This window comes from Physeter macrocephalus, chromosome 11 (assembly GCF_002837175.3).
Source record: "Physeter macrocephalus isolate SW-GA chromosome 11, ASM283717v5, whole genome shotgun sequence".
NCBI lineage: Eukaryota > Metazoa > Chordata > Mammalia > Artiodactyla > Physeteridae > Physeter > Physeter macrocephalus.
Genome location: NC_041224.1, coordinates 40,753,682 through 40,767,491, shown reverse-complemented (window position 1 = coordinate 40,767,491; position 13,810 = coordinate 40,753,682). Strand labels below are relative to the sequence as shown.

General features: G+C 43.0%; 1 protein-coding gene across 1 annotated transcript in view; it reads left to right on the top strand.

The window, feature by feature from the left end:
- Positions 1-13,810, top strand: part of ADAMTSL3 (ADAMTS like 3) — a 347,006-nt gene extending 333,196 nt beyond the window's left edge. Inside the window, 3 exon segments of the mRNA XM_007113354.4 lie at positions 7,536-7,718; positions 12,702-12,866; positions 12,869-13,810. Coding sequence (XP_007113416.3) covers positions 7,536-7,718; positions 12,702-12,866; positions 12,869-12,894 — 374 coding nt within the window. The 3' untranslated portion in view covers positions 12,895-13,810.

Sequence of the window (13,810 nt, the reverse complement as noted above, 5' to 3'; positions counted from 1 at the left end):
GTCCGGAGCCTGTGCTCCGCAACGGGAGAGGCCACAGCAGTGAGAGGCCCGCGTACCACAAAAAAAAAAAAAAAAAAAAAAAAAAAATCAAGAGTCAGAACACACAACTCTTCAAAGCCTTTAGAATAAAAACCAGAGCCTTACAATGACCTATAAGGCTCTCTGTGATCTGCGCCCCCACCCGACCTGCCATTTCTCTGACCTTGCTCACATCCCTGCAACCAGTGTTCTTTTATCTTTTTCCAAAATAAGAGAAGCATGCCCTGAAGTCTAGTCTGATGAAGCCTAGGGGACTGCTTCTCAGAACAGTGTTTTCAGATGCAGACTATATATTACAAAGAAAACCAATTATAATCAAAATACAGATATCACAATATTAATAAAGCAAGTATGCGATCTAATAATGTTTTTTTACTAATGCATTCAATTGAAAAGCTAACATTCGTCCAATAAATACCATAGTTTTGAAGTAGTGATGGTATAAAAGATATTGTGAGATATCTGTAAGAATTATAATGTGATATGAAAATATCTGTGATTTCCAGATATTTTCATCCAAGGTACTGCTACCTTGGTTTGTTGCTTATGTTCCTAGTTGATGGAAATACTAAATCTCAGCTGGAGTAAGTGGAAAGGTCACAAACCCCTGAATTCCATCTGTGGACCTACATGAGGTTCAGGGACCCCACGGTAAGAACCCTGCTTCAGGGCTGAAGTGTGAGCTGTTCTTCCTGCCTGGAGTGCTCTTCCCCGAGGACCCCACGTTGCTTGTTTTACCTGGCTGAAGGGCTTTAGTACACCTCTTTTCAATTTAGAATTGACAGCACTGTTGCTTGCATGCTTCTTATGATAGAGGCATAATGAATAAGCCAATACATGTGAAGTGCTTCAGGGTCTCTCCCTGTAAGAGGTTTTATAATTTGAGAAAACTCCCCTTAATTGGGACTAGTTGCAGGAGATAAAATTAAATTAAATTAAATTGTAAAATATTTTCAAACTTAGTGTTGCTTTAAAAAATGTTCAGTTACTCAAGAGAGAATGACTTAGCAGAGGTCTTAAAGGAATCCCTTTAATTAATAAATAACAATTTAAATTCACATATACAGAGGCTAGTTAAGTGTTTGAAAGGATTTCTGAAATGTTTCTCATTTTTCGCCTCAAAATATTTACGGAGGTTATTTTCCTCCCAGCTAATACCGCCCTTTTCTAAATTACCAGATTCCAAAATAATAGCGTCTGAATTTATGAAGATTTTTAATAATAGAGTCAGCATTTTATCTTTGCCACTTGGAAGAGAACACTGGCGTGAATAACCAGGAAGTCATGCTGATGTATCTTTGGGATACAATTTTCTTCTAGTAGATCCATTCCCTAGTTCACTCATTTATGCATTCAGCAAATATTCAATTGTCTACTCTTTGCCAGGCGCTATGCTCATGATCTACTGGAGAGGTGAGAGATTAATGCAGTAATAATGCTCAAGAAGAGTGCTGGTCATAGGAGGTACATAATAAAAGTGAGTTGAATAAATATATAAAGTGACAGGTGGGTGGATGGATGAACGGATGAATTTATCTCACACATATCTTTCAGCTGAAAGGAATCCCAAGAGAAATTTAACCTAGTCTCTCATCTTTACTCTTGACATTTTTGAGCAGTATGGTCTGAGGCTTTCAGGAAACCGCAGATTTACTTCTGTGGTCTGTAGGCAGAAAAGAGGGAGACCTGATTTGCTCTTCCTAATGTTACCCTTTGAAATAAAAATAAAGTTTGTAAAAGAGATACCAAGTATAGTCAGCACTGGGAGCAGAGATGCTGGTTGGGATCTATCTAGATGGGGCCAGGAGGAATTTCTGCTCATTAGAGCTCTGAGTCAGAATGCTGAGGTTAGGCGGTAAAAATGGCATTGAACTAGCACTCAAGAAGCACGCGAGAGCATCCACTATCACCAAGGTCAATCTTAGGTAGTGTATGTGCTATGTCCCAAGAAAATCTAGAAAAGCAAGATGATCCATTGGTTGTTCAGTGGCATGTTTTTCAGTCTCCACATCTGTGTGATTTTACAGTTTTCCTCATGAAATTAACTTCCAGTTGCATGGGATATCTTTTTGCAGCCCTTCACTTTCAGTCTGTGTGTATCCTTACATCTAAAGGGAGTCTCTTGTAGGCAGCATGTGGATGGGTCTTGGTTTTTCATCCATTCAACCACTCTGTGTCTCTGTGTTGGCTTCTATAGAGATGAAGCAACAACCTTTCCCAGTTTTGAAGGAGTAGCCTCATGCAGGAGATGAACCTTGTCATTCAGCTCTGCCTCAGCTCCTGGTTGTCTCTCTAACCTTTGTGCTCGTCCAAGCAGCCTACTACAGTTGTTAAGTCCCCTGCATATGAACGAGTTCCGTTCCAAGAGCGCGTTCGTAAGTTTAATTCGTTGGCAAGTCCAACAGAGTTAGCCTAGGTACCCAACTAAGACAACTGGCTCTACAGTACTGAACTGTAATAGGTTTGTCATACTTTTCACACAAATAATACATAAAACACAAACACAAAAAATAAAGAAAACATTTTTAATCTTACAGTACATTACCTTGAAAAGTACCAGCTATATCACTGCTGCTTTTACACTTGCTTCCAGACATCCTGGGCTTGAAATAAAGATACTGTACTACTGCCCTCTATACAGTACTGTACACTAAAGTACACAAAAGCACAATCACTTGTAGAAGATGCATGCGATGTGACAATGTACTGTAGACACGTGAACTTACATGATTGGACACGCGAGCGCGTGTTTGCATCTTTGAAAGTTCACAACTTGAAGGTTTGTATGTAGGGGACTTACTGTATGTATTTAATAACTCCTCATAGTTGAGGATGTGCTAAGACCTGTCAGTGTCTCAAACGGGAGGCTCTCAGAACCTAGATTCAGGCTGACTGCAAGCTTGACCCTCAGGATCAGTTTTTCCTTTTAAGTATGTAGATATATACAGTCCTGTGGGACTGTAAGTGTAACCCCTGACGCCCACCAGCGTCAGAAGATTTGGAGGGGTCCCCTGGGTGGCAGCTGCCGAAAGCAGGGCCCCAAATGAGTGTGTAAGTTCCTTTTCTGGGTGATAGTGGTGAGCTAGCACGAGGCGGAGGGAGAGCGCCAAGGGGCGCTACATTCTACAGCCTACGTTCCTTGAAAGCAGCTCCACAGGCCACTAAATGTGAGCCAGACCTGAAGCCAGCCCCTCAGGCCAAAACTCCAGGACAAGCAGAGACCTCCTTCATAGAAAGACTGAGGGTGTGTTTCAGTCCGTTGTCTGTGTGGTGCCCTGGCGGTGGTAGCCTGCCAAGAACTACCTCTCTGATTGCCACAGTCCTGTGGGACCCAGGAATGCAAGCCGCCACCCTCCGCGCCTCCCCCCTACCCTCCCACCCCTCCATCCCACCGCTAACCCTACACCCACCCTTTCCAACCCTGGCCAACAGACCCACCAGATCAAGAAGCATCCCTTGGGTGGCAGCCACAAAAACCAGGGTACCAGATACAAATGAACTTACTTACAAAACAGAAACAGAGTCACAGACTTAGAGAATGAACTTATGGTTAGCCTGGGGAAAGCGTGGTTGGGGGGAGGGATAGATGGGGAGTTTGGGATTGACATGTGCACACTGCTATATTTAAAATGGACAACACACAAGGACCTACTGTATAGCACAGGGAACTCTGCTCAGTATTCTTTAATAACCTAAATGGGAGAAGAATTTGAAAAAGGATACACGTGTATGTATAACTGAATCACTTTGCTGTACACCCGAAACTATCAAAACATCGTGAATCAACTATACTCCAATATAAAATAAAAATAAAAACAGGATACCAGAGGTAAAAACCAGGGCACTGGATGCACGTAAAGCTTGCCTGCAGGAAACACTGGCACCCCGGAGCATGGCAGAGGGTGAGCATGAAGACAGCTCCCACCCTCAGAAGTCTCTTCGAGGGATCACAGTCAGCCCCAAGATGCATGTTTAATCAGAAGCCTGCTCCTCGGGTGCAGTCATGATGCTTAGCTAATAGGCCTCCTTCACAGAAAGAAGGAGCACCTAGGTCTGTGGCCTCTTGCTGTGCTCTGGGGGGCGGTACCTGTTTAAGAACTCTTTCTCCATTGGCCACAATCCTGTGGGACCCACAAGTATAAGCCCCATTGGCCACCAGAGCCATGTGATACAGAGGTGTCCCCTGACAGCAATCACAAAAATCAGGGTGCCAGATAGGAGTATGAGCTCTTTTCTGGGTGACACCAATTATTACGGTCTCAAGGGACCAGGAACACAGGCTCCCCTGTCCTCCAGAGGCATCCGCAGGTGGCAGCCACAAAAATCAGGGCAGACTTGTGTAAAAGCTCTCTTCTGGGAGATTCTGAAGCTCTGGAGCACAGCAGAGGGAGAGCATGACAATGGCGCCCACCGGTCCTCGTCCCTGGAGTGTTCCCGCAGGCTCCTACGAGTATGTGTAAAATTCGACGCCTGCCTCTCAGGCTGCAACATGCTTTTAAGAATTTATCATGCAGGTCTGCTCCTTCTCTTGTTTTCCCTGTTTCAATGAATGGCACCACCCTCTATCTGCATGTCATCCTTAAATCCTTTTTCTCCTTCACTCCTGTGTAGAACATCAGTCACCAAATCCTACTGATTTTTCTTCTGTAATATTTACTAAGTGAATCTATTCTCTCCAGATCCCTTGCTCCCACCATTGTTTCAGCACCCTTTGCATCTCACCTCGATTGCTTTCGTAACCACCTAAGTGGTCCTACTGACCCTTGCCTCTCTCGTCCCCATTTTACATCACATCCAGAACGATGTTTCTGAAGCAGCAATCTGATAGTTTTAACCACTGCTTAAAAGAATGAAACTATTTCCTATTTCCTTTAGGATAAATGCCACCAAACTCCTTACTGTGGATAATAAATTTTCATTTTATGGGTACTTGCTGACCTCTGTAGTCATCTCTCCTCACTCCTACTCCATGTACTTTAAGCTCCAGTCATAAAAAACAATTTATGGGCTTCCCTGGTGGCGCAGTGGTTGAGAGTCCGCCTGCCGATGCAGGGGACACGGGTTCGTGCCCCGGTCCGGGAAGATCCCACATGCCGCGGAGCGGCCACAACAGTGAGAGGCCCGCGTACCACACACACACAAAAAAAACAATTTATGATTCCCCAAATGCACTATATTTTCCTTCGTGTCTGTGCCTTTTTGCACGCTGTTCCCTCTGGCTAAAACAGTCTCACCGCCACATCCACCCCCTTCACCTGACGTGTTTCTACTTGTCCTAAAGTATTAGCTTAGATGTTCCTTCATGTGGGAATCTTTCCCCTCTCTCCAGTCTGCATTAAATACAGCTTTTACGTGTCAGTGGCATCCAGTGTTTATGTTTATCATAAGCCCTCATGTCCTTTTATTGCAATCATGTTTCCCTCCAAAGGAGGGAATTAAAATTTAAAAATTAAGGCTGGGACTTCTCAGGGAGCTTGGAGAAGGCACTCGAGAATCAGACAGGTTAAGCCTACCCCGTTTGTTGACAATCTTCCATCTTAAGATCCTAGAGGACCACAAAATTAAGGCTTCTAAAATCAAGTTTCTGAAGGAAACTTAGTTCACATATCCTTAGCACCAGCATAAAGTCTCACATATAATAAGCACTTTGTAAACATTTTTGAATGAGTGAAATAATGGTAATGGTTTATTTCATCTCAAAATATGATATATAGTCAAAGCTGTACTCAAAGGAAAATTAATAACTTTAAATACTTTAATTTTTAAAAAATCCAATTAAACTAAATATTAGCTCAAAGGTTTAGAAATTTCCACGTGAGTTAGAAACAGAAGGAAATTTCTTTGATTTGACAACAGCTAACGGAAAACAAAAGCAAACAACGTGCTTAAGGATGAAACATTAGTAATGTTCCCTTTAAAGCTGGAAACAAGACAAATTTGCCTGCTGTAACATGATTCAGCATTGTTCTAGAGACATTAGCTAATACAATGCAATAGTTAGTAGAAATTATAGGTATAAATATAGGAAAAAAGAGATAAAATTGTCATTACATATAAGTGATGTGATTGTTTACCTTTAAAAAAACCAAAATCATTTGAAAACTATTCAGAATAATAAACTTTAGTAAGATGATTAGATACAAGATAAAGACGTGAGTGTTCACTGCTTTCCTAATTGTCAGGAATAAACAACTATAAAATATATTTTAAAAGAGCCTGCTTACTATGGCCATAAAAAGTATAAGATGCCTAGGAATAAATCTATCAAGAAATATACAAGACCTACCTACATTGTGGTTTACAGGTAAGTTCTGGAGTAAGCTGCATGGGTGTGAATCTCAGATCCAGTGTTTACTAGCTGTTGACCTTAGGAAAGTTTAACCTCTCCATGTGTTTATATTTGTAGAAGAAACTACAAAACTATATATATGCACTTGTGATTAGCACTTCTCTGTGTATTTAGGTTCTGAGCTAGTTTTGACTTGACTAGCTTCCTCAGCTGTAACACAGAGCTAACAATGACTGCTTCCCAGCAGTTGGGAATAACCGTGAGAAAGTGTCTCAGTGTTCATGGAGCATGTGTTTTGCCTCTTGTAAGGTGCATTGTAGATGTCATGATTAGAGCGATGACATCTCTTTCTTGTCAGAAAGCCTTGCCATGTCTGCCATAGCCTCTCTAGCCAGAGCACTGCAGGAAGAAAGGACATCCTCAAAACCAGTAACCCTGCTGGATCACCGGAGGCTGCCCCAGCTCTTAAGAACGAAAGGAGATTCCTCTTAGTTTCACCTCCCACAGCCCAGCAAACTGCTCAGACTTCTCAAGATGTGGGGGAAGAAATTCTTTCAATTCCTCACGCTCCTCTCTGTGTCCAGAGATGTTGCTTACAGTCTGCTCACCCCTACGTTGACCCAAACTTAAAATGCAACACTTCTTTTTGTTCCCTGAAATTATCCTCTTTCACAAAAGCATGGATGAACAAAATCTACTTCCCTAAAGATTTTTGATTCCACCTGAAGGGAGGAACGTTGCATTGCCTTTTGCACAGCGAACCACTTAAACATCCGTATTCGATACTTCTGTTTCCAAAAGGCTTCTTTGTGACAACCCACTGCTAGGAATTTCTCTCTGTGTCTCTGCCTCCACATTCATCCGGCTTAATCAGCTCCTCTTTTCCAACCACTCTCCCGTTACCCCCACTCAACTTCAAATTTCTCTCCCTTCCCAATACAGAGCAAGCCCACCCTCTTTGGCTCCTATTCCTTGACTTATATACATAAACCAACCCGGTGCTCAGTAGACCAAAGCCCTTTGCTTCAGCAGCATCCCCCACCTGCCATAGAGGAGCTATAGAAATAGAAATAGCCGTTTTTCCTATTATATGTGATTAAACCCATTTCCTGACTTGTGGTCAAAATGCTAAATGGTATTTGCATATAGTCCTGTGGCCCTATTCTTAAAGGAATTTGCCTTTGTCATATTTGTTTTTCTTCCAAAGGTGTCCCTCAACCTAATGTAACTTGGTTGAAGAAAGGAGGATCTCTGAGTGACAATATTTCCCTGCTTTTCAATGGATCCCTGTTGTTGCAGAATGTTTCCCTTGAAAGTGAAGGAACCTATGTCTGTACAGCCACCAATGCTCTTGGAAAGGCGATGGCAACATCCATCCTCCACTTGCTGGGTAAGCGTCAAATTCTTGTTTCCTTCAAGTGCTATAATATGTACAAAGTAGGACCTGGTTTGGTTGATTCTGGGGTCGAGGAGTAAACAAGTGGACATTAAATGGTTTTAACTATTGCTGCCACTGCCCACTTACAAACGAGCACTAAATCTAATACTCTGTCTTAGCAGTTCTTCTCTTAGAAGGTTGTGACTTTCTTGCTGCTCCTTCTCTGCCTAAGAACCTACATTGGGATATAAACTCTCTGCCCAGAATCAAGATCCTTCATATTCTGCCTTTACATCTGCTTAATTCTTTTCCCTGACTTCCATTGTAAGCTAGCACTAAACTCTGTTCTAGGCAACATGGTTTCCTGCCCTGTGTTCCAAACCCCCTCCACACACACACCCCATGCTGCTTCCCTGGAAGTGTGGCTTCCATTCATATTGCTTACCCAGAAAAAGTGCTCATTGCACTCATACTACTCACTGCCTTTATCATGTTGCCCCAATACCTCCCATCCTGTAGGGCCAACTGATTCCTATTTTCTGTGTGAATCCTTCTCTGATTTTTTTGGACCTCTCCTTTCTGTGGTCTCACCCCTTGGTCCCTAAGTCCTAACACACATTGGTCTCCAGTTGTTTCTTCTTTCATTTATGTCTCCTCAGCTAAATTGTGGGTCCCTTGATGGTACAGACCATATCTAATGTTTCTTTTGCAGTCCTAAGAATATAATAGAATAGGAGGCACACAGTAGGTGCTCAACAAATACTAATCAATTGAGTCTTAAGACACCTTGTAGTGGGGTCAGTATTGTAATTTGGGGAAGGTCATTGCAGTGAGCCCCCGGCACAGGGTGAGAAGCTGACTTCTGCTGCTGCTGTCTGTCAGGGATACGATCTGGAGCTCATGGAAGTCTTGTCACCAGAATGAGCTTTAACTTGCAGGGGTTTGAGGACTCAATAAATAATACTCCTCTTTCCCCCCCAGAGTTTGGAGGTGATTGAGAGTTAATCACAGAAGTCAGTTAGACTGACATTAGGGATCATTTATTATTGTCCTTTGTATCTCCAGCACCTAACACAGGTGTAAGTATTAAATGTTTCATAAACGAATAAAACTGAGTCACTGGCAGAACTGGTATGAGATTATAGAATCCACTGCCAAACTAAGAGGATGATGGAAAGAGCTTTCTCCATGGCTTTTCTTGTTGGCAGTTAGAGGAGCCCAGAGACATAAATACATGGGGAGTTGGAATAGGTGTCATGCACAAAGCACTTTGATGTTCATGAACTCTTTAGATATTTACAATAGCACAGTGTTGGGGGCAGTAATCTTTTATCCCGTTGTATAAATGAGGAAACGTGTTACTCATTGAAAGTTTGTACTAGAGGACTTCCCTGGTGGCGCAGTGGTTAAGAATCCACCTGCCAATGCAGGGGACATGGGTTCGATCTCTGGTCCGGGAAGATCCTGCATGCCACAGAGCAACTAAGCCCGTGAGCCACAACTATTAAGCCCACATGCCACAACTACTGAAGCCTGCGTGCCTAGAGCCCGTGCTTCGCAAAAAGAGAGGCCATCGCCATGAGAAGCCCGCGCACCACAACCAAGAGTAGCCCCACTTGCCACAAGTAGAGAAAGCCCATGCACAGCAACGAAGACCCAACACAGCCAAAAATAAATGAATAAATAAATAAACTTCTTAAAAAAAAAGAAAGCTTTACTAGAGCCCAAATATATAGTCATCTCGTTCAGTGTTCTCCATACTGCCCTCCCTGACTCTCAGTGATCAGAAAGGCACTGGTGTACCTCCATGTGGCCCTTCCCAAAGAGCCTCTGTGGTCCTCTAGGATCTTAATATGGAATATTGTCAACAAATGGGGTAGCTTAACCTGTCTGATTCTCGAGTGCCTTCCCCAAGCTCCCTGAGAAGTCCCAGCCTTATTCCTTGCCTCTCCCCCTCTCCACTCATGAGTCTGTGTGGGTGTCTCAGTTCTGCCCTGCATGCCTCTTCTCTCAGAAGTCTCTCCAATCAGGCAGCTCGTGACTTTGGTCACATGACTGAGGAATCAAGAATGTCTTACATCACACAATACACAGCATTCCTCCACCATCCTTCTGCTCTTACACTCATGCACTCCTCACCATGTGAGGTCCCCTATGAGACATCACCCTTCTGTTCCCAAAGCTGTCTGCAGGGGAAGAGCCCTCTAAGCCCCAGCTGCTTCCTCCAGTCCCTTTTGGAATTCTGGTGAATATATTTTTTCCTACCTTGTTAGTTAGGCTATAAAACCTGAAAACATGCAGAGATGCTACATGTTAGCATAGTTAATAACTCTAACTAAGCCCCCGTGGCACTCCGCACACCCAGCCCCACACATAGCTCCCAGATCTGTGGGAGCCTGAGTGTCCTGGGACAGAGCATTCTATTGCAAAGAATTATTTCCCAGGAGTTGTCGTCTTTCAGAACACCCAAGCTGGAACAAGAATTAGATAACTTCTAATTGGTAAACAAGTGTTCCTTTTTTTTTTGTCTCAGTACAAAGACAGTCAGGCAGTAAACTTCTATTTCCCAAGGACCATAAACAGCATATGCTCCAGGCATCCAACACTGGAACCAACAGTAATGGGCCAACAAGAGAACCCTTACCTTCAGGTCTGGGATTTGGGTTTTTTGGGGGGATTTGCAGGTGGTAAGGCATGTGCTAAGAAAAGGACTTAGTTAAAAGACCCTCCATGTTTTGCACTTTGCAATAAGTAAAATTATTCCTAGGCATCCAGCCAGCTTTTCCCTTCCCCCTCAACCTTCGGGGATTCAACTTTTATCTTCGATATTGAGCGTTTTTTAAAAAAATTCACTCCTGGGCTTCCCTGGTGGCGCAGTGGTTGAGAGTCCGCCTGCCGATGCAGGGGACGAGGGTTCGTGCCCAAGTCTGGGAGGATCCCACATGCCGCGGAGCGGCTGGGCCCGTGAGCCATGGCCGCTGAGCCTGCGAGTCCGGAGACCGTGCTCCGCAACAGGAGAGGCCACCGTACCAAAAAAAAAAAAAAAAAAAAAAAAAAAAATTCACTCCTGAGGAAGCCCACAGAGGTCATATCCCAAATCTGCATCATTATTGGTGGTAATGCAGACATTGGTTTTCTAGTTGCAAAACAATTGCTAACTTGGTAAATATTAATAGAGGGAAGATTTGCTAAGAACTATGCAATCAATTCTTTCATTTGTCTTCTTTCACAAATATTTTTTTCCACACATATCACTACTTGGTCGCAAGAACCTGATCTAGGTATTTCAAGCTTGCAAAACTCTTTAGGAGGCCAAGGGAGAGAGATAGAATTAAGAAAATCAGAAATGTTTATAAGAATAAGGTGTAACTTTGTGGGTGTATTCATACAATGAAATATTATTCAGCAATAAAAATAAAAGAATGAATGACTGATATACAGGACACTATGGGTATATCTAAAAAACATTATGTTAAGCAAAAAAAACCAAACACACAAGAGTACGTGTCGTATGAAGTCCAAGAACAGATAGTACTGAGGTATATTAACAGAAATGAAGACGTAGTTGCCTGAGGTGGGGGAAATTGATTAAAAAAGAGGCAGGAGGAAATTATAGGGGTGATGAAATGTTATATACCTTGGTTTGGATCACGGTTACATAAGTGCGTACAATTGTGAAAACTCATAAAACCACATGCGTGATATCTGAGCATTTTATTGTATATGAATTATACCTCAGTAAAGAAATACATATTTTTTTTAAAGAAATGCACGTGTGTCCTGCCTTGAATCATCAAGGTGTCTTTGTGAAATGTGACAGACTAGAAAGAGTTAGATTTGGAGACAGAAACACTGGGTTCCAATCCAGTTGAAGGACCTTGGGAAAGTCACTTAGCTTTTTTAAGTGTCCACCTCTGCAAGTAAAACTAATCTAATTCACAACATGGCCATAAGGATTAAATGGAAAATTGATGTTAAAGTGTTTAACTCAATACCTATCACCTGGAAAATTCTCAATAAACTTAGCTGTTTTTAAAATTTGTTTTAAATAAACTCTAATCCTGGGGGGGGCAACTAAAAATATATTCTCTTCTCCTTTGCAAATGATACCATATGCAACTTAGGACAAAAATTGCAAAATCAAAAGGAAAACTGGGAAAACAAGTTAAAGAAATCAGTCCCTCTGTGAGGGAGCCTCTGGACACAGCTGGTAGCTATCAATTATTTCTGATTATTACAAAAAAACTGGCATTTTCTGTGATCATACACAAATGTGTCATCATCGTGTCCTTCCTCATCTTTTTACCATGTGTCAAAAGGGAAGGGAAAGGCTGCTTAGAATGGGGATTAAAGAAAAAACCGCTATAATTATTGGAGGGGGTCAGCTTCAACGTTTCTAAAGGAAACTCCCATTTTCACCTTTCTAGATGTCTCCAGGACAAATTATGTATGCAGTTTCAGGACTAATCTGAAGTTTAGATTCAGAATTAATGGAAAAGTAAGAATGGAATTAAAATGCAACATTAACATTTCTGCTTAATCCCTGCTCCCTGCTAAACATCTTTCATTTCTCGGCCTGATCCACTTTGGAGAAATAGAACCCATTAGGGCATCCCCTGAGAGACCCTCCACGCTTGTCCTGTTGGCTCTGCTTGGAGAGTCCTGAGGAGCCAGCGCACTGCACAGGTGATACCTCTGGCTTCTCTCTGGGATTTTTCTGGCAGATCCAGCTGGTCTGCAGTAGCCCCTCTCCCAGGCTGTGGTCCAAGGGCCCCATTCTGGCTGTCATTCCCACCAGTTATTACAATAAGCTAGTTGAGGGAAACGGAGATTTAAAGGACTCCCCTTGCACTGTATGATGGCTTATTCTCAGTGTGCTACTCAGAGCACCAGACAGGCAGCTAACCAGAAAACAGCTGGTGGTGGTCTTTGGCAGGGTTGTCTCCAGCCCCTCATCATTTCTCATCTGTCATGACATTCATTTTCTTTCCACAGAGACTTTCTGGGAGCTTGGTAGCTGGACACATTGTTCTGCCACTTGCGGCCACTTGGGAGCCCGAGTTCAGAGACCCCAGTGCGTAATGGCCAACGGGCAGGAAGTGAGTGAGGCCTTCTGTGAGCACCTCCAGAAGCCGATGGCTGGGTTCCAGCCCTGTAACACCGGGACTGTCCCTCGAGGTGTGTGTAGTCACTCTTCTTATCTCATCGGTACCAGGTTTTGGCTTGTTTTAAAACGCACAGTCATTTGGATTTAATAACTCAACCAGGAAGATTTGTTTAGAGTGTACCGTACCAGGCACTCTGCTAAGTGCTTTATGTGGATCACTTCACAGTCACCTATGAGGTCGATGTCGTTCATTTTCTATCTTACAGTTGGGACAACTCCCCTAGGCCTCAGAGTTACAAGGGCCAGAATTCAAATTGAGATAGTCTAATTTCACAGCTTGTGCTCTTAATTGCTACCCAAATCTGTTTCTTGTACTCACAGTGTACCTTAAGAGCACAGTGACGCTCATTTCATGGGTTTACCCTGCAGATAAGGCAGTGGGCCAGATCACGAGAGGCACTAGTTAAAAGCACAGTTCCTTAGACTCTACCCCCAGGGGTAAAACCATTACTAACCTTTCTGTGTCACAGACAACACAAATCAATGGTTTTAAAAATGTCCAAAGTCAAACTCATGATCTCCACCAAATCTGATCCGTCCCCAGTGTTCCAGATCACATTGACAACATCCTAAACTCTCCCTTTCCTCTCACTTCCATCCGTTCTTGTCAATTTCCCACTGTTACCAGTGGAGTCCAAGACATCATCCATCATTCCTCACTAGGACCACTCCAGGAGCCTCCTGAGTTTTGTCTCCTCTCTAGAGTGCCTTGTCCACTCTATAAGCAGAACCATCTTTGAAAACACAAACTCATGGGACTTCCTGGCAGTCCAGTGGTTAAGACTTTGCCTTCCAATGTAGGGGGTGTGGGTTCGACCCCTGGTCGGGGAACTAAGGTCCCACATGCCTCGCGGCCAAGAAACCAAAACATAAAACTGAAGCAATATTGTAACAGATTCAATAAAGACTTTAAAAATGGTTCACGTTAAAAAAAAAA